This window comes from Neofelis nebulosa, chromosome 3, assembly GCF_028018385.1.
Source record: "Neofelis nebulosa isolate mNeoNeb1 chromosome 3, mNeoNeb1.pri, whole genome shotgun sequence".
In the NCBI taxonomy this organism is placed as follows: Eukaryota; Metazoa; Chordata; class Mammalia; order Carnivora; family Felidae; genus Neofelis; species Neofelis nebulosa.
This window is the reverse complement of record NC_080784.1, coordinates 32,096,652-32,117,542: the sequence shown is the minus strand read 5'-3', so window position 1 is coordinate 32,117,542 and position 20,891 is coordinate 32,096,652. Positions and strand designations below refer to the sequence as shown.

Sequence of the window (20,891 nt, the reverse complement as noted above, 5' to 3'; positions counted from 1 at the left end):
TGTTTCTCATATTTTTCTATACACTGTACGTGTACAATGGGGTAGCAACCTAATGCGCGAATATAAAATCTATAAAACCTATTCCATACTCTGAAGTCTAGATTTTCACAGATCTCATAAAATCTGTAGAACCATGTGAATCCAGACTGGGCTCTCTGCCAAATGAGTTCCGATCAGGCTAGGTTTTTGGCCCTAAATTAGTAACGTCGAACTCTTAATCTTCAGAGTTTTTGGACTTAGGAATTCCAAAAGAATTGTGTTTATACTATTCTAGGTAGTTTTCTAAAAAAAGAGGTAGTCTTTTTGAAAGATTCCGTTAAGCTTTACGAAATGTAAAAACTAGTGAGTAGCAATTTCAAAACTTATTACAAAGCTACAGTAAGCAAAACAGCCTGGTACTGGCATGAGAATAATAGATATCTGGAATATGGAAGAGAATTGAGAATCCAGAAAGGAATCAAGTTATCAATCGTTAACTGAATTTTGGCAAGGGAGTGAGGGAAAGAATAGTTTCTTTAATAAGTGGTGCCTGGGCAGCTACATTTCTACATGCACAAGAATGAACTTGGAACCTTACCTCACACAAAATATAAAAATTAACTCAAAATGGATCCAAGGCCTAACTGTAAGAGCTAAAATGATAAAGCTCTTAGAAGAAAGCAGAGTGAGGGGCGCCTGGGTGGCTCAGTCGGTTAAGCGTCTGACTTCAGCTCAGGTCATGATCTCATGGTCTGTGAGTTCGAGCCCCACATCGGGCTCTGTGCTGACAGCTCAGAGCCTGGAGCCTGCTTCAGATTCTGTGTCTCCCTCTCTCTCTGACCCTCCCCCATTCATGCTCTGTCTCTCTCTGTCTCAAAAATAAATAAACATTAAAAAAAAATTAAAAAAAAAAGAAGAAAGCAGAGTGATAAGTCTGTGACCTTGGATTAGGCAACGTTTTCTTAGAAATGACACCAAAAACATAAGCAACAAAAAAGAAAAAGTAGAAAGATTGGACTCCATAAAAATGAAGACGTGTGTCCATTAAAGGACACTCTCAGAAGAGTTAAGGACAATCCATAGACAGAATGTGAGAAAATGTTTGCACATCCTATATCTGATAAGGGTCCAGTATCACAAATATATAAAGAACACCTACAATTCAACAACAAAAAGACAAAAAACTTAATTTAGAAATGGACAAAGGACTTGAACAGAAATTGCTCCAAAGAATATATGCAAATGGCCATCAGGTACCTGACAAGATGTTCAACATCATCATTAGTCACGAGGCAAATGCAAAGTAAGACCACAAGGAGATACTACTTGACATCCACTGGGGTGGCTGTAATTGAAAGGAAGGAAAGGAAAATAAGTGCTGGTGAAGATGTGAGGAAACTGGAACCCTCAAACAGTGCTGGGAGATATATAAAATGGGGCAGACACTGGGGAAAACAGTTTTTTGGTTCTCCGATAAGTTAAACATAGAAGTACCATATGACCCAGCAATTCCACTCTTAGGTATGGACCGAAACGAATTGAAAACAGGTATTCGAGCAAAAACTTTTGCATGAATATTCATGGCAGCACTATTCACCAGAGCCAAAAGGTAGATACAACTCATATGTCTATCAGCTGATGAAGCGATGAATAAAATATGGTATCCAAACAATGAAATATTATCCAATCACGCAAAGGAATGAAGGACTGATATGTGTCACAATATGGGTGGAGCTTGAAACCATTACACTCGGTGAAAGAAGTCAGACAAAAAGGTAACATGTTATATGTTTCTAGAATTATTTGCACTTTTGAGATTAGGCAAACCCAGACAGAGGAAATCAGATTGACAGTTGTCAGAGGCTTGGGAGAGGGGAAATGAGGAGTGACTGCTAACAAGGAACAGGATTTCATTTGGGGGTGGACATGTTTTAGAAGTTAGATAGTGGTGACAGCTGCAGATCATTGTCATTGTACTGAATGTTACTGGATTATACCCTTTAAAATGATTAACACGATGAGTTTTATGTTATGTAAATTTTACCAAAACACAACAGTGGGTAGACAACTATTAGCTTTTTAGGGACCCTAAGGCATCTGGAAACCTTAGTTTTTTTGGAATGACTGGCCAAGATGTTGGAACACAGTAAAAAGAATCAAAATTATTGACTATAATTAAACGTGTTTCTAAAGATTTTGATAGATCTTAGGAATTCCTGTCCTATAAACCAGGGTTTATCGGTCCTGGCACTATCGTCATTCGGGGCTGGTCACCGCTTTGTGGTGGGGCTGAACTGGGCACTGTGGCGGGTTTAGCAGCATGCCTGGCCTCTACCCACTAGATGCCAATAGCACCTCCCACCCCAACTGGGACACTGTGACAACCAAAAATGCCTTCACATGTGGCCAGATGTCCCCGGGGAGCAAAATTACCCCTTGTTGAGAACTACCAGTTATGACTTCCGCAGGACAGTTTCTTTTTCTGGGATTTCACCTTCTCCCAGAGTCTCCTCTGAAAGAATCCACTTCTGCGGCTGTCCTTTAGTTATTTCCTAAGGAGAGTGAAATCATGTTGAAAAACAACACAGTTGTTGACTGCAAGTAAGTTTCAAAAAAAACCCCATTTCTCATTATAAGGGATCAACTATGTGATCAACTCACAAGCAGCAGGTTTCTCGCGGGCAACTACACGCCCTGGCAATAAGCTAAATGTGGATAGCATGCGTGTGCGCGCGCGCACACACACACACACACACACACACACACACACAAAGAAGAAAGAAAAAGTTAGTGTTCAACATTCCCTTTTCAAACCCTTTTTGGGCAAAGACTACGGCTCTGCCAGCATTCCAGAATAATGACAGCTGATGTGCCTTTTGTCAACTATCCCTCCTTCCCTTTTGAAAATGCAAGCCTAACTCCTTCCAGAACCTCTTCTGATACCCTTTACTGAATCTGGAATCCGATACCCTTGGCACAGACAGCAACCTGTGCCCCAGACCCCCCTTAGCAGCCATTGCCAGGGAGGCGAGGCTACGGGTCCAGGACACCAGTCCCCTATCTGTTTCATATCTTGGACTTCTGAGTATTCCATTTGAAGCTGGAGTTTCATTTGAATTCATGCGAACAAGGAGTTCTGAAGCTGACAAGTTTGAAAGCCACTGGCCCCGCACAAGCCCATTTTACTACAGATGAGGAAACAAAACCCAGGCTTTTAACTCCTGGCTGGACCACTCTCCTCTCTTCCAGGGAAGCCGGCCAAGCAGCTCCAGCAAGATGTCACTTCACCTCTGTTGTGCCTCTGTTTCTGCTTCTCTGCATGAGCACCCAACTTCTTACAGGCTTGTTCTGGGAATTAAAATTGAGGCAGTAAAGTGGCACAGGAGCACCACTGCTATGGACTGAATATCTGCGTCCCCCTCCAAATTCACATGTGGAAGCCCTCACCCTAACGGGACAGTATTTGGAGGTGGGGCCTTTGGGAGGTGATTCGAGTTAGATGAGGCCATGAGGGTAGGGACCCCATGATGGGATTAATGCCCTTGTGAGGAGACAAAGCTCGTCTTTTCTCTGCCACATGAGGACACCCCAAGACACCAGCTGTCTGTGAACCAGGAGGAGAACCAAGCCCCTGACCGTGCTGCACCCTGATCTTGAACTTCCCAGCTTCTAAAATTGTAAGAAATAAATGTCTGTTGTTCAAGACACCCAGTCTGTTACAGCAGCCAGAAGTGACTAAGAGAACTATCTATCCCATCAGATATGTGAACTACTTTATTTCTTTTTCCTAGGAAGAGACGTGTTAACTCTTCACATGATTATTTTTAAACTTCATATGGGTCAGGGTCACGAGAGAAGGCTTGGCCTTCTGGACTATCCAAGGACTCTGCCACTGTCTGACCCCATGGGTATCTTCCTCTAACTGCCCCGTCTGGAACCACAAGCTTCCACGGTGCCAAAGGAAATGGTCACACACGGGGTCGGTCTAATTTCTGCTTCACACGCTGATATCAGTGGAAGAGGTACCTGAGCCTAGGTGGTGACGTCAAGGTTAAGCCGAACTTCCTCATCCCCTTTCTAAGTTCTTAGTAAATCTAAAAGAATGCACACAGTTGATATTTTACAGTGATTTATCACCGCCGAAAGACACTAAGGAAGGGCAATATCCATGAGCCAGAACCTCTGAGAAATTTCTGGCAATTACAGGTTGGTTGGTCATGAGCAGCCTCAATGAAGGACAGATAAGTCCTCAGTTAATCTCCAGAAAAGAAGGTAAAGGTAAGAGGTTTCCCAGTGGCTGCTCAGTGATACCCCCAGGGGCTTTGAATAACGGATGCTGGAGACACAGGTAGACCAGGGGGGGCTGTTCAAAGACAAATCTCAATTGTATTCAAGTGTCTGAGAAGAGTATGAATGCTGAGGTTCACATGGGGTGGGAGGCCCCTCACTTTTCCCAGGCAAGGTCAGCAGACAAGTAAGGGGAGGCTCTCCTGGATGGGGATCCCAGGGGGCCAGTCATGCCACCCGGAGGACAGGCCACCACACCCCCTGTGCCAAGCAAACAGGACAAAGAAATCCTGCTCCGTAAAACTGAAACCTTTTCCTTCTATCTCCTTCTCTGCTCCCTATGGATACACAGGTCTGTACCTTAGCCAACCTAAACTACCGCAAAGATCATTCGTTTCCTTCTCCCCTTGATCTGGGTCTGAAAGATTTGCCCAGGGACCCACCCAGGTCCAACTAGAGCCCATTTCCTGTTTCATGACCAGTTCATCCTTAATGAAGGTTGCACAAAAAGAGAAGGATTACTGCTCACGTGAAAGGCTTCAGCTGTTCTGTAGATGAGATGGGTCTGAGAAGTCAGAGGGACGGTCCACCTTAACGACGGTAATACGGAAGAAAATCTCTAAGCTGCATTGAAAGGGGACGTCAGGGGTTTGTAGAGTGAGTGTAGTTAAGAGTGACAAGAGAACAGTGTGCCAGTAAAATGGAAAGCTAGAAAATATATACATGTCCAAAGAGAATACTTGCCAAAAAAAAAAAAAACAAACCCAATAGGTTGACGTTAAGTCATTTACAAAGCACAAAATACCAAGAGACAAAGGAGTAACAACAGTATTTTCAGATTAAAAAAATATATACGGACACCTGGGTGGCTCAGTCGGTTAAGCAGCCAACTCTTGATTTCAGTTCAGGTCATGACCTCACGGTTTGTGGGTTTGAGCCCCAAGTCAGGCCCTGCGCTGATGGTGCGGAGCCTGCTTGGGATTCTCTCTGTCCCTCCACCCCTCCCCGCCACTTGTGTGTTCTGTCTCTCTCTCAAAATAAACAAATACTTTAAAAAAAAAAAAAGAAAAAAATATATATAACTCAAGTTCTATACTCCAAACAGTTGCTTGCATGTGTTTAGGTTCAGGCATGTAAGAGCTTAGAAAATATGTTTTGCCTAGGTTTTCACTGATAAAATTTTATTCTGTCTTATACTCTGCTACAGTAGCAAAGTAAATACTTTAAACCTCGTGAGCCATGCAGCCTCTGAAGCAACTCAAGTCTGCGGCTTGAGTCTGCCGCTCCATACTAATGGAAGCAGACAGGGATGGTGTGGAAGCCAGTGGGCATGGACGTGTTCCAATAAAACTTTATTTACAAAAACAGGCAAGCAAACAGGACAAAGAAACCCTGCTCCGTAAAACTGAAACCTTTTCCTTCTATCTCCTTCTCTGCTCCCTATGGATACACAGGTCTGTACCTTAGCCAACCTAAACTACCGCAAAGATCATTCGTTTCCTTCTCCCCTTGATCTGGGTACAATAAAACTTTATTTACAAAAACAGGCCATAGTTGGCTGGTCTCTGTTCTACATGATAGACAAAGCAAAATCCAGAGCCCATGAGTGAGTAAATCACAGTATAAAAGGGCGATTAGTATTACTAAACTAAATTATAGAAAGAAACAAAAAGCAACGTAGGTAATACAATCATTTAATAGCAATACCCTAAATCTAAAGTACAAATATTAACCCAAAGATGTGAATTTCAGGAAGAAAGGAAAATCCAAGTGTGCTAAACTTCTTTCCTTATGTGGGCAAAGGTGACTGACAGAAATTGTGGTAAGACACAACTGAAGGTTTAAAAAAATGCTTCTGAAAAGCTCTAAGATAACTTCTCATAGAACTAAAAATAGGAGACAAAACGTTTCCAAAACATTGCAGAATTAAAAGGCAAAGGGAAAAAAAATGGTTCAATTTGCAAGAGACAGAAAACAAAGAAAAGGAAGAAAGTATAAAGCAAGAGGACAAACATCAAAGCAAATGTATCTGTTACAATCGCTGGAAATTAGTTAAATCCTTACCAAGAGACAAATACACAGACTAGACAGACACATAGACCATAAAAAAATTTATGTGATGCAAGATACACAACCTGATACATAAAAAGGCAGGCAAAGGTATGTTGGCAAATGCAAACAGAAACATATTAAAGATTACAGCATTAATTTTTTATATGTACATATCAAGGAAAAATAAATAGGACAAAAAGTCTATATTTAATGGAGATATTGTTGACTCAGTCTTTTAGGTATCAAGCAACTACATCAACATACATAAAGCAAACCTGTTAAAAATAGAAGAACAATTGGAAGACTTCTTCCCAGTAGCAGTGAGAATTTAACCATACTTCCCTCAATATTTGACAAATGAAGTAGATGATGAGTAAAGATAGAGAATAGAAGGTCTTAAAAACACCACTATTAAAGTTTAGTTAACTTATGCCTATTAAGTATGAAATCTATTAACTCTGCTAATTATTGATCATATATTAAGTCATAAAGAAAACCTCCATAAATTCCATAAGCTCGAAATTATTTAGTTCACATTTTCTGACCACAATGCAGTAAATCGGAAACTGATTTGCAACAGTGGAGGATTCAAAACACCAGTTATTTGTAAATTAACAAACAACAAGAACACCACCACGAATCCTCTTCTTTCTACACAGGACAAAGGAGACATTAACAGTGGAAAGACAGAACAACCCAATGAGAGCCCAGCCTAGCAAAACATAGGGCAAGGAGCTTACGCTTGCTTAAAGGAAAAGGTACAGCTTTGACTGTTTGAATCTTAGGCAAGAAAGAATTAAAGTACATGAAGCAAACATTCTGCACAAAGTTATACAAAAGGGCAAAATATAACGAGAAAAAGTATAAGAAAGAAATTTCTACAGATTAAATTATTGCACCAGAAAACAGATTAAAATGATTAATAAATCCAGGTCATGGGTTCCTAGAAAAATCTAGTAAAATAGACAATCTTCCAGGGCTATCTTGGTGAAGAGAGAGAGAGAGAGAGAGAGAGAGAGAGAGAGAGAGAAAACATAACCACAGGATTGGGAAATGGGAAAAATAGAAAATAAATGAAAAATTAAAGAATTTCCTGGAGAATTCTATTGTAAAAATGTTAAGCCTCAATGAGAAGGAAAATGGAAAATAAGAAAACAAAGATTATCAAATCTGACAATCAAAATAGACCACTATCCATGGAAGAAATAGAAACCAGTCTCCAAGAATTGCATCCATAAAAGGAGTTGTGCCCAAATGTTTTATGGGCAAGTTCTTTCAAACCTTGAAAGAACACATAATTCTTATGCTATTTAAACTGTTATGGACGGTAGAAAAAAAAAAAGAAAAGTGTCACAGTTGGCTTTATGATGTTAACATAAACTTGATACCAAAATGTGACCAAAACAGCATACTAAAATAAAACAATACAGTCACTTCACATAGAAATATAGATGCAATCCAGAAACAAAATATTTAGTATAATTCAGTAGCATCAAAAAGAATAATGCCAGGGGCGCCTGGGTGGCGCAGTCGGTTAAGCGTCCGACTTCAGCCAGGTCACGATCTCGCGGTCCGTGAGTTCGAGCCCCGCGTCAGGCTCTGGGCTGATGGCTCGGAGCCTGGAGCCTGTTTCCGATTCTGTGTCTCCCTCTCTCTCTGCCCCTCCCCCGTTCATGCTCTGTCTCTCTCTGTCCCAAAAATAAATAAAAAACGTTGAAAAAAAAAATTAAAAAAAAAAAAAAAAAAAAAGAATAATGCCACTGATCAGATGGAATTTAATCCAAGAATACATGGATAGGTTAATACTGTGAAATAAAATTTATCAGATCGGTGTCAGTGACAAAAGCTGATACTGATGTGTATCAAAAAAGGAGCATTTGATAAAATTAAAAATTCAGTTTTGGTAAGATTTTTCTATAAACTACAGAAAGGTACTGCCTTGGTATGAGGAAATACGTTGATCTAAAACCAACAATGAGTGCCATATCCAGTATCGAAACAGTGAAGCAGCATTTCCCAGATCCCCTACAATAATCACTTTTCCAGGACATGTTAGCAAGTGCGATGAAAAGTACAATGTAAACAATCGTTCAAAAGTCATTTGGGAAATAAATGGAGTGACATGTCATATTTCTCAACAGGAGGTCTTGGCATGATAAAGATGTCACTTTTCAAATTAATCTATACATCCTAATCAATCATGATCGACCCGTGACAGGATTCGTGTGTGGTGGGGGCCAGTGAGCGACAGGGTGTCACTTGGCAAAATGAGTCCAGGGTTCTTCTGGAAGAATAAACGTGCAAGGATGGACGAGATAGTTTTGAAAAAGAATATTCTTCCAGGGGCCTTAAACCAAAAACTATTAAAATGTATTATGAAACCACAAGAGTTAAAATAATGTATAGAACTTTCCAATCACTATGATGTATGCCTGAAGCTCACATAATGGTGTATGTCAATTATTAACACTACAATGAAAAGGGAGTAAACGATTTTAAATGAAAAAAAAAAATCACGGGGCACCAATGCTAGAGCGGAGAGACAGGTAAATGGAACAGAAGGAGTCCCCAGATTCTTTCTAATATCACAAAGGTGGCTTTCCAAATAAGACAGGAAAGGGTAGATTATTCACTAGATCTCTCAAGAATACCTGGCTAACCATTTCGAAATCGATAGTTAGACATCACCTACCAAAGTGCAAAAATAAATTTCAGATGGGTTACAAATGATGCCCTAAAAGAACTAGGAGAAAACAGAGGTTATCTGACTGGCATCGGGGAAGCATCTCTCCAAGCATCCCCGAGAAGGCACAATTCATGAAGGAACAGATTAAAATAGGTGACTACATAAAAATTTTAAACGTCCATATATTTGCAAAACCCACAAAAACCATAAAATGTGAAAAACCCAATGGGCAACATAGTTGCTAATGTATGTACAAGAATTATAATATCATTAAATACTCCTCATCTTTATTCTCATTTTAGTAAACCTCTCTGTCTTTCTGCCTGCAATCCATTTGCCATTGCTATTCCACAGATGGTGGACACCACTCTGGAAAGGAGGACATGATTCAGAGGAGCGTCCCATTTAGCCAGAAAAAGAAAGGGAAGGTCTTCCCCATCTACCCTCTATGGGTGGACTGTGCGGGGAAACGGGGAAGGACGTAGTGGGAAGAGGCAGCTGGATGTCTGCTCTGAGCTCCCCTCTCAGCAAGGACCTTGGAGCATTTAAGAAAAAGGTGGGAGTGAAGGTGGTTTTTCCCACTGTCCATTCTGGGCATCTGGGAGATGGCACGTGACAGGCCGTACCTATGAAAGTCACAGCCAGCATGTTTGAGCAGAGAGCAAGCCCAGTCAACACGCCTGTGGCGTGGTGTGGGAGGCACCCACGGGATTCTCCATGCCTTGAGACAGGGGTGAAACAGTGTTGAGGAATTTAGGAGCAAGAGGCGATCAAGGGGGGCAGTCGGGACAAAGTGACTCTCTGGCCAATGGCAACAGAGCAGATATCTCCCCAGCCAGGAATGAATGGAGTCACAGGCCAAACCTTGAGAGTCTGAGGTCCCAGGGAGGACTCCGTGGGGCTGGGTCATCAGGTGGAGTAATGGGCCACCACGACCAGCCTCAGATTCATCAGGGCACAAGAGCATGGTCTGGGGGCTAGTGTTAAGTCACTAGACTACACCAACCTCCCCAGTGCAGGATACTAAAAATCACACTTCAGGGTCAGCCAAGCACCCTAATTTCCTATCTACATACCCACGAAATCGTGTGAGCCCCTGGACCTGATCAAGTTGAAGGCAAATCTGAAAGGCTTGTGTTATTCAACAGAAACTGAATATATAAAGACATTGCTTAAACGATCGGATCAGGCTGAGCTTATCAGATTTGACTAAAACTGTGTGTGTGTGTGTGTGTGTGTGTGTGTGTGTGTGTGTGTGTGTGTTTCTGAGGAAGTTCATGAAAAAGATCGCATCGGTTTTTGGAAGATAAAGAAGCTACATTTTCTCTGCACTATCTGATCATGGCATGAGAAAAAAACTAGCAACCGGGTATATACTACAGATAAGTGATTAATGTCCTCAACGTATAAAAAGAGCTTACAAATAGAAAAGAAATAAAAAGAAATGGAATTACAAAAAGTGGCCCAAAAGCACAGACAAGCAATTTCACGTTACAAGAGTCGAAATACAAATAACTAATAAGAAAACGGGGGGGACTTTTTCAGGTAGTAAAGAAATACTTGGTTTAAAAATGAGAAGCTGCTCTAAAAACGTCCAGCTGGCAAACCAACTGGCAGTGTTAAAATGCAGCGAACCTGCTACACAAGGAAAATGCCTTAGAAACAGGTCCTCACATCCGAACCTGAAACCGGGAGGCCACAAAACACAGCAATGCCTTAGTCCCTAAGGGTCGCCTGCTTCAAAGTAATGACTTGCCTGTCTGTAGCCTGGTTGGAAAGAGTCGGTTATCGTTCAAAGCATTGTTGGAACTCATTTTAGATGTTTTCTGAGCCTGCAGCACATTCTTTTGAAGATGACGGTAAATCTTCATTGACAGTTTCGTCTTGTGGAAAGAGCCAGAATTAATTTAAAGCCAAGTCTGGTTATACTATTTGTGATCAGAGAAAGGTTTTCTCGTAAATCTGCCCTGGAGGCAATGGCAAAGAGGCATTCCAGAACTACGCAGCAGCTCACGGAAGTATTTGCAACTGTGAGAAGAATGGTGCATCTTTCACGTGTCCTGTGTAAAGGTCTCCCACTGGTCTGTCCACAGTCTTCCTTCCACTAAGCCTTTGATAGTTTGAAATACAGGCTTGTTCCTGCTCAACCACTCATAAAATAGCTCTAAAAGCCCACTTAGTCTGGCCCTCTTTCTCCAGTTTCATTTGTTACCAGTTATCTCACAGCCTCTCAGTTCTGGCTACACTAGCTAGCCATCTGGAAAATCCTCATGGACATCAGGCCAACCTTGTCAGAGTCCTTGCCCATTCTGTTGCCCCCCTCACCCTTTTGGCCACTGAACGTCTCCCCATTCTGCACATCCTGGCTCAAAGGTCAAGCCTTCCTTTGCAGCAAGGCTTTTCTGCACTCCCTGCCCCAGGTCACTCACCTCCACAGTGCATGTTCTCAAGGCACCACCCACACCCTCTTCTTTGTACGTAGTCTGGATTTTTTAATCAGACATTATCTGATTAATATCTAACTCTCCAAAGAGATTAGAAGCCTGCAGGAAGGCAAGGACCCAGACTGGTTTTACCTGGTGCCTTACCTAAAGGCCAGCATGAAGGAAGCTCTCCATAAATAACTAGCGGGTGAAAGAGAAGTGCAATTTGATATGATTGTGTGGCAGACAAGCCACAAGATGGTCAGAATCGCCCTCCCGCCCTCCGGGCGTCTGCCACTTGCCCATCAGGACAGAAATCCGTGTCCTTGTCCCTTGCACCCATGCTGGCCCTGTGCCTTGCTTTCACTGCAGAATGAGACAGCAGTGACACGGGCCAAGTCTGGGCCTAGCTCTTCAAAGGCCTGGCCGCGTCTGCCCCGGCCCACTTGCAGACAACGGCCACGTTGTAAGAAAGCTGGTCTATACCCCTGGAGGAAGAGAGGCTGCCAATTCTGAGAGCCAGCCCCAACAGTCACACGTACTGGCCTTGACTCATCCCTGACCCACGGAATCCACGAACCGTAAAAGAGTTGCTGCCTTAGGCCACGACGTTGCGGGATGGCGCGTGGTACAGCAGAAGTAATAGAAACTGGCCTCGCGTCTTAAAATCGTAACGGTTCTGAGATTGTCTTCACATCACATCTCTAAGAGGTCAACCTTCTCCGTAAGAGTCAGGGGCCTGATCCCTCTGTGCCTGCAGCCAAGCCACACAGGGTCTGGTCATCTTGGGCATCCATAAGAGTCAGAGCCACTGTATGTCATTTATACATTACACGCACTTGTCCTTTTTCCCTGCTGTGTGTCACATATCACCAGCTGAAAGTCTGCTACGTATTTAATTGCACAGATTTTCGGCTCCATTAGGGGAGGGATTTTTTTTCTTGTCTTTAGCTCCAGTGATTCTCTAGCTGCCTGGGACATAGGAGATGCTCAATGAAATTTGCTGAACGAATGAATCCTTTGCCTCACTGCTTCCCGCTGATTCGCCCCTTGCCAGCTTTGCCTTCCCTCCAACATCCCATCTTAAAACACATGCTGGGGCGCCTAGGTGGCTCAGTCGGTTAAGCGTCTGACTCTTGGTTTCAGTTCAGGTCATGATCTCATGGTTTTGTGAGTTCGAGCCCCAGGTCGGGCTCTGTGCTGGCAGCTTGGAGCCTGCTTGGGATTCTCTCTCTCTCTCTCTCTCTCTCTCTCTCTCTCTCTCTCTCTCTCCCTCCCTCTCTCTCTGTCCCTCCCCTACTCCCACTGTCTCTGTTCCTCTCAAAATAAATAAATGAACTGAAAAAAAAAACAAAACAAAAAAAGAAACCACATTCTCCCTCCTCACTACTGCGTGCCCTGCTATCTTTTTAATTTTAACATTAATTATCAAATATTCTATGTTTACGTGAGCCACAGCTCAGCCCCACACTGCCTCCTTTGGCTCAGAGATAACAGCAATGCCTACGTCCAATAATAATAATGCCTGTTTTGCATTTCAATCAGATAACCTGTCCAAGGTTCAGACACACAATTATGTGATCAGTAAATATTGCCCCCTTATCCCTTTCTTTCCAATGCTCTCTCTTTCTCGGCCCTCCAAGGGATTCTAGCCCTCATAGCAACGTCCTTGTATGTCAGTAATGGTCTGCAAGTCACATACATTCTGATAAAATTCACATTTGTGGCCATCACAGCACTGTGCTAGGCAGTTGACCTGTATAACATCTCCTATTTTATGAAGAAGCAAGCCTAGCTTTAAATCTCAGGCCATGGCTTCCCCCTGCCCAGAGCATTGACTCTGGGACTAGAGGGTTCTAGGCAAAAAGACGAAATAGGCAAAATGATGTACATGCTTTAGGCGCTGGAGTGCCCCCCTGAGGCATATTTTTTACTCTTCTTTCTATCACAAAAGGCTGACACCTTCATCTTCTCCCTAGTCATCTCCATGATCAAAACCTGGCTTTTAAAAACATTTACTCCAAGGTGTCCATGGCTGATAACATCATCCTCACATGTGACACCCCTCCCCACAAGGGGTTCCGAGTTTCAACCAGACATTTAGGATGCAAAAAGAAAACGAAACCAGCAAGACGTAGACTTGGAAGTGGGCAGGTCAGATTCATACCTGCAGTCACACTATTCAGTCCAGCAAATCCACCCAGCCTCGAGGGGAGGAGCAGGGGAAGAGCAAAGCTCCGAGTCTGTGAGGAGCCATTGTCACAATGTAGAGGAGTGACCTTCAGTGATAGAGAGCGCTCACTCGCCTGGCTATCCTGGGCTGGTTCCCACACATGTGGGCACTTGGCTTCTCAGCTTGCTATACCACGTGCATGCCTGCCTGGCTTAGTTTCGAGTCCCGCTATTCTCTGTCATACTTGTCATACTTAAGAGCTTGTGTCCATTGTGTGTGAGAATATAGTGGCATGCGTATTCTTCTGTCCATACTTCGCAGGAAAAATGGACTCAAGACAGTTACTAAAGACAAATAATACCTCGCTGATGGCCCAGTGGAAGTAGTGCAGGCTTCAAGTCAGCAATGATACTTCTAGAAGCTTCCACAGTGACCTCCAGGCACCGTTAACTGTTATAGTCCTTAGCACTCCTATTTTTATTTTGTTTTTTTGTTTTTTTTTTTTAATTTTTATTTTGAGAGAGAGAAAGAGGGAGGTAGGGGGCAGGGGGGAGAGCAGAGGGAGAGAATGTTAAGCAGGCTCCATCCACACCGATCATGGAGCCTGACGTGGGGCTCACTCTCATGAACTGTGAGATCATAACGTCAGCCAAAATCCAGAGTCAGACGCTGAATCAACTGAGTCACCCGGGTGTTCCCTTAGCACTTCCAATACCACCTCCTACACTTGTGATAATTGTTCCTAATTTGTTTTCTTAACTAGACTGTGATGCCCCTGAAGGCAGGGAATGTGCTTTATGCATCTTTTTCTAACTCAGTGCCTGGTACTTATTATACAGTCAATAAACCTGGAAGAAATAGTCTCTTGCTTGTTTGGTGCCATGAAGAAGCTGTGGACCACAGATCTGGTAGGTTTAGGGATCTTCGGCCGTACAGAGCAGCAGGTCAGGCTGCCAAAGAGGAGTTTTCAATTTCCCTCCCGCGGCACCCCATTATTTGGATTTAAAGGAAGCCCAGTGATTCTGGGTGCTCTTGTCTTGCCATCACTCTCCTCCACTGTAATACTTCAGCTCAATGTTTACTAACTCCCCAGGAGAACGGATCCAAGAGGAAGGCCATGGTTAGACCAGAGCCCCTCTTCCCCTGAGTGAGCTTAGGAACCAGCCCACCTCCCTGGACGGCTCAGCCACCACCAGAAATCCCAACCCCCCAGTCCCCCATCATCACCTAAGCTTAGTCCAACATCTGACTCTATAGGACTCCTAATCTGTTCCAGTTCATGTCCCTGCACAAACACACGTCTTTACTGTGGTTCCTACGTACAGTCATCGGCAACATTACCCATAACCCTCAGCCTCGTAGCTGTTGGAGAGTAACGCGCAACCTTCTCGACTGGTCTTACTTTCAACTTGTGACTGGCTATAAATCTCAAATATGTCCTCAGGACTTCCTGGTGACTCTACTAAATTTCCATAATCTATTTACTCTCTTGCCTCACAGGTGAATATTGCACATCTTCTTTTGCTCCTCAAACCAACAATCATTTCTTATTCCTTTCTCGCTCGTAGCTGATGATCTTGCTTCTTATTTTCTCGAGGGCATAAACATACACCAAAGAGGGGATTACCTTTCCCCCTCCGTATGTGCTTGCCTCTGTGCTTAGACACCTCGGCTTCACCCTCACTTGGGCACTGAACCCCACCTCCTCCCTTGCCTATACCATCATTCCATCAAAATGGTATCCTATCTCCCACCTTTGGAAATTCTCTCTAGATTCTTCCAACTATACTCTATTTCTCTGCTCCACTGTCTAGGAAAACCTTTCCCAGGAGTTGTGTCTTTTCACTGCTCCCACTTCTCCATCTCTCATTCTCTCTAGAAAGCACACCGGCAGGCTTTTCTCTCCATCACTCCACTGAGACTATTATTCTCAGAGAACCTCATCATATCACCAAGGACCTCCACATGGCCAAGTCCAATGCTGAGTCCCAGCCCTCCTCTGCCTTGGCCGAGCAGTCGCCCGTGACACAGCTGAATATTCTTGTGAGGCAAGAGAGTATATAGATTATGAATACTCTTGCCTTCTTGAAACATTTCCATTTGGCTTTGGGATCAACACGGTCTCTTGGTTTTCCTCCCTCTTCCCTGCCACTCTCTTCCAACTTCTGCTAATTGGTTCTCCTCTCTCTGGCCCTCAAGTACAGGAATGCCCCAAGACTCAGTCCTTACCTCTCTTTTCTCTGTATTATGTTCTCCTTTGTAGATCCTTTCACTTCCATGGCTTTAAATATATGGATGTGTTCCCAGTGTATATGGTAGCTCAGCTCCAAATTCATGTATCTAACTGCCACTTGGCATTTCTACTTAGATGTCAAATAGATATGTGGCTATATGGCATGGCTACGTGGCTACACAAAATAAACGCTTATACTTCACGCCCCTGCCAGCCCCTTATAATCCAGTCATTCTCTGGTTTTCCTAGAGTAAAATGTGCTGTTTACCCTGGTGCTTAGGCCCCAGACCCGGAAGTTATCTTTAATTCCTCTCTTTTTTCTCATACCCTATGTCCAACCTTGTCAGCTCCACATTTGAAATAAGTACCGGATGTGATCACTTCCCACCACCTCCACCTGTTTCACCCAAGTGCAAGACATCTCGGTCTTTCCACCCTTGGCTTCTCTAACGGCCTCCCAACCGGGGTCCCTGCTTCCACAATCGTCCCCCCAAACAGCCCACTCTCCAACCAGAAACCCAAGTGATCCTTTAAAAATATAAAACCAGGGGCGCCTGGGTGGTGCAGTCGGTTAAGCGTCCGACTTCAGCCAGGTCACGATCTCACGGTCTGTGAGTTCGAGCCCCGCGTCAGGCTCTGGGCTGATGGCTCAGAGCCTGGAGCCTGCTTCCGATTCTGTGTCTCCCTCTCTCTCTGTCCCTCCCCCGTTCATGCTCTGTCTCTCTCTGTCCCAAAAATAAATAAACGTTGAAAAAAAAATTAAAAAAAAAAAATATATAAAACCAGCCACATCCCTGCTAAAACCTGTCCAATCGGATGGCTTCCCATCACAATTAGAATAATATGCAAATTCTACTTGGGCCTAAAAGACCCACATGACCTTGTCTATTTCCACAACCTGTTTCTGGACTTGTCTGCCCACTCATTCTCTGTAGTTCAGCCAGGCGGTGGTCTTTGCTTTGCCTTGAACGGGTCAGGCTCTTTCCCATCTCTGTACTCGCCGTTCCTCTGCCCAAAAGGTCCTTCCAGACTTTGTAAAGTTTGCTCCTCACTTCAGTTAGGTCTCTGCTTGGGGCGCCTGGGTGGCTCAGTCCGTTAAGCGTCCGACTTCAGCTCAGGTCATGAGCTCACGGTCCGTGAGTTCGACCCCCGCATCGGGCTCTGTGCTGACAGCTCAGAGCCTGGAGCCTGTTTCAGATTCTGTGTCTCCCTCTCTCTCTGACCCTCCCCTGTTCATACTCTGTCTCTCTCTGTCTCAAAAATAAATAAACATTAAAAAAAAAAAAAGCAGTTAGGTCTCTGCTTAAATATCACCTCTTCAGAGAGGACTCGTCTGACCACCCACCCCGTTGTCCTACAAATCTCTATCCTCTGATCCTGCTTAGTTTTTTATAGTGTTTAGCAACCCGTGACTTCTTAATATATATTTATTTGTCTATCTCCCCCAGAAGAATGCAAACATTTTACTGGCAAGGAGTCTGCTGCCTTGCTCAAACTATGTCTAGAACAATTGCTCGGTACACACTTGCTAAGTACATGGATGCATGAAAAAATAGGCAAACTTCAGGAGGAAGTAAGAGATGGGATGCAGAAAGATAGGGAAGCAGGGGCTCAGGTAGAGTGCTATTGAAATAAATTCAAAGCTGTGATGTACTTCTAGGAGCAGAGTCAGCAACAATGATGGGTAGGCACAATGGAAAGTCAGCTAGTGAACTCAGAAGGGCCTCTCGAGCAGCCCTGTCGGATAGAAATTTCTGCAGCGATGAAAATGTTCTATATCTTTGCGGTTCCCAAACAGTAGCCACTGGCCAGATGTGGCTACTGAGCGCTTGAACTTTGGCTAGTGAGATTGAGGAACTGAATATTAATTTTCTTTAACTTGCATTAAATAGCCACATGTGACCGGTGGCTATGGTACTAGAGAAGCTCCAGAACCTTCCCCACACTTGTGATTTCAGAATAATAATGCAAACCTCACTGAGTTGTTGAGGGGATGCATGAAATAAAAAAGCCTGGACAAATGAAACCAAGTTGGCCCCCAAAACTAATAGCTATTATTACACGGAGTTGCAAAGTAAAGTACTTTAAATACATGCTACTTAAATTTGGCTCCAAGGTGCCAGAAACAAACTTTTATTAACTTTTACCATATTGTTTTTGTTTGTTACAGTTAGTGGATAACCAATGTGTGGGTCTATACTTGAGCTCCCAAACTAAAAATAGCCAACAACCATTTTGGGATCTCATGAAGGCCTTTCGGGGATAGATGACTATTCCAAGTGGATCAGCTTGCTGATACTTACGATGAGCTAATTAGTTTTGACAACAGCTAATTTAGCATTTGCAAAAATTGGATTTGTAACATTACTGCATTATTTTCAAACAGTGTCATCTGTAGCTTCCAGAACGCTCTTGGATAAGAGGACTGTTTGTTTTGCTACTTACTATTAAAATACAGGGGAAAGTATTTACTTATAGGAAACATGATGTTGAATTCTTTAAAGCTTAAATTCTTTTGGACATAAAATCATCTTTTTTTCCTTGTCAGGGGCTCACCACACTTTCTTCCATACCGAATCCAGAAAATAAAATTAACACAGATATAGAACTAAGCAGACCATTATGACTAACCCTTAGGAATAATCTAATCTAATAATAAAATTACACATTTGTTCATCATAAGTACAGTGCTTATTTTTAGGCCAAGAGAATTTGCAGTTCAGAGCGGCAGAGGTGAAAGTGGAATCCCACAGCCCTGCCTAAGAGTGTGGTGGAGACTCTGAGACTCCAAAGAAGAGAGGATCTGTTTAAATTAAACACATGCTTACAGGCATTAAGAAAAGCTGACGTTCTTATTAAGGAGACCAATTAATCTGCATCTGTTGGAAGCAGCTTTACAGTAGTTGCAAAGGTGCCTAAGGACATACTGTAAATGAGACTGGAGAAGAAAGGAAACTGAAATTTACTTTTCTACGGGGGAGCATTTCCTCCCTGCTCCCCTCCCACCCCCACCTCTGGCTTTGCTGTTTGAAATGCAGATCCTTTTTCTGCCACCCCTGACCTTGACTCTAGCAGAAGGGGAAGGGGATGAGGAACCCTAAATACAAAGATGGGGTGTTTGAAGACTTACCAATGGGCATCACTAGGAAAAAAGGCAGCCAGCAGAGGACGAAGCAGCCGACCACGATGCCCAGTGTTTTGGCCGCTTTCTTCTCCCGGGAAAATTTGAGGAGCCTCACGGAGAAGTGCGTCTTGTTCTTGGCGCTGGACACCCCGCTGCCTCCTACCGGGGCATTTTTCCGATGGATGCGGAGCGTCACCTGCTCCGAGTCCGACTTGTCAGTCTTGAGGCCGGACTTGAGGCCCCGGCTTTCCCTCTTGGCCACCACGTAGACCCGGCAGTACATGACCAGGATGATGGTCAGTGGCACGTAGAAGGAGCCCAGGGCCGAGAAGAGCACGTAGCCCGGCTCCTCGGTGATCTGGCAGATGGTCTCGTCTTCAGGGGCCGGCTGCCTCCAGCCAAACAGAGGCCCGATGGAGATGACGAGGGAGAGCGCCCAGACACAGAGCAGGGCCATGAGACCCCTCTTCTGGGTGACGATGGTGGGGTAGCGCAGCGGGTAGCTCACACCGATGTAGCGGTCGATGGAGATGATGCAGAGTCCCATGATGGACGCGGTGCAGCACAGGACGTCCACCGCCGCCCAGATATTGCAGAAGACCCTGCCAAAGGCCCAGTAGCCCAGGATCTCAAAGATGGCAGAGAAGGGCAGCACCGTGGAGGTGAGGAGGAGGTCGGCCACCGCCAGGTTGACGATGTAGTAGTGAGTGACCGAGTGCAGATGCCGGTGGCAGGCCACGGAGAGGATCACTAGGATGTTGCCCAGCACGCCGAAAATGATGAGGCCCCCCAAGATCACCCCGAGCAGAATGGCCTTGGATATGTTCACTGGTGCCTGCGGATGGGTGCAGTTGGAACTGTCGGAGGCATTCCCAGAGAGAAACACCATGGTCCCAGCCGGGGCCGGCGAGGTCCGGCTCTCGGGAGCCACCCCCGGGCGAGGGCGGAGGCGGGAGCGAGGGAGCAGAGTCAAAAGGTCTCGGCTCTGGGGAGCCTTGCCCGCTGGGGTTAGCTGGGGGTGAGAGAGGGCGTGTGGGTGGGAAGCAACCCCGGCCTGCCCTGGAAACCCTCAGAAGGCCACGCAAAAGGGCAGGGCATTAAAGGCGACATGGCCAGGGACGCACACGCGGGCTACCCGCGGACCCTATCCACCCGCGGCGCTGGCCTTCCGGCCCCAACTCCCTCCCTCCCCCAGGCTTGGCGCGAAGCTCGAGGAGACACGTTGCAAAATGCAATCCCAGAACTACAGGAGCCCGCTTCTCCGTACTGTCCGATCCTTCCTGCTTAGAAGATTGGGCATTCTGCGCGTAACTGGGAATTCAACAATCTAGCGCCAGCCTCCCCGCTACCCGCAATCAAGTACCGGTGTGCCGTCGACTCTCAAAGGCGGGGACCGCCGGCATCTGGGCGCTTCTCCCGGCCCGCAGTTACCCACAGTTGACCGGCGCGCGGTGGACTCGTGCTAGATCCAGCTTCTGCGCGCGCAGGCCAGGGGAAGTGGACGCGAAACGCTGGCCAAGACCGAGGCGGCTGCGGGGCGTCCTCTGCCCCGCGTTCCCCTGTAAGAGCGCAAAGAGAAAGGCGGGGTGTATACCGGGCGCCCTGGGGAGCGAGGCCGTACCGGGCCCGGCGGCTGGGAGCCCCGGCGACTCTGCGGTCCCGGAGCGGCGTGCCCTGCTGCAGCACGGGCGGCGCGGAAGGGGACCGCGAGCCGCTGGGAACCTGCCTTGGCGCGCGGCCCCGCGGCCTCTGGCCGGCTCCAAGAGCCGAAGCAAACAAACCCCGAGCCGCGGCGGCCAATTACGCGCGGCCGCACAGCGAGATTAAACCCCGCGAAGCTCGCTTAGGCGGGACTGCGGCTGGTGCGTACGTGTGTCGCGCCGAGCCTGGCCGGTGGAAACTGGAGGATCCACCCGGGTGCCATTTAAACAGGT

At 45.3% G+C, this 20,891-nt stretch overlaps 1 protein-coding gene across 9 annotated transcripts in view; it reads right to left on the bottom strand.

Moving 5' to 3' along the window:
* The window catches only part of ADRA1A (adrenoceptor alpha 1A), a 110,653-nt gene extending 89,966 nt beyond the window's left edge, over positions 1 to 20,687 (bottom strand). For 6 of the 9 annotated variants that reach the window (XR_009259025.1, XM_058720253.1, XM_058720255.1 and 3 more), the window contains exon 1: positions 18,964 to 20,682. Coding sequence is in view for 7 of the 9 variants with exons in the window: in XM_058720253.1 (XP_058576236.1) it covers positions 18,964 to 19,846 (883 nt within the window). In the remaining 2 variants the exon portion in view is untranslated. Of the gene's footprint in view, positions 1 to 18,963 lie in introns of all 9 variants that reach the window. The other 3 variants (XM_058720254.1, XR_009259026.1, XM_058720257.1) reach the window with 3 other exon arrangements.
* Positions 20,688 to 20,891: the final 204 nt, after the last annotated feature.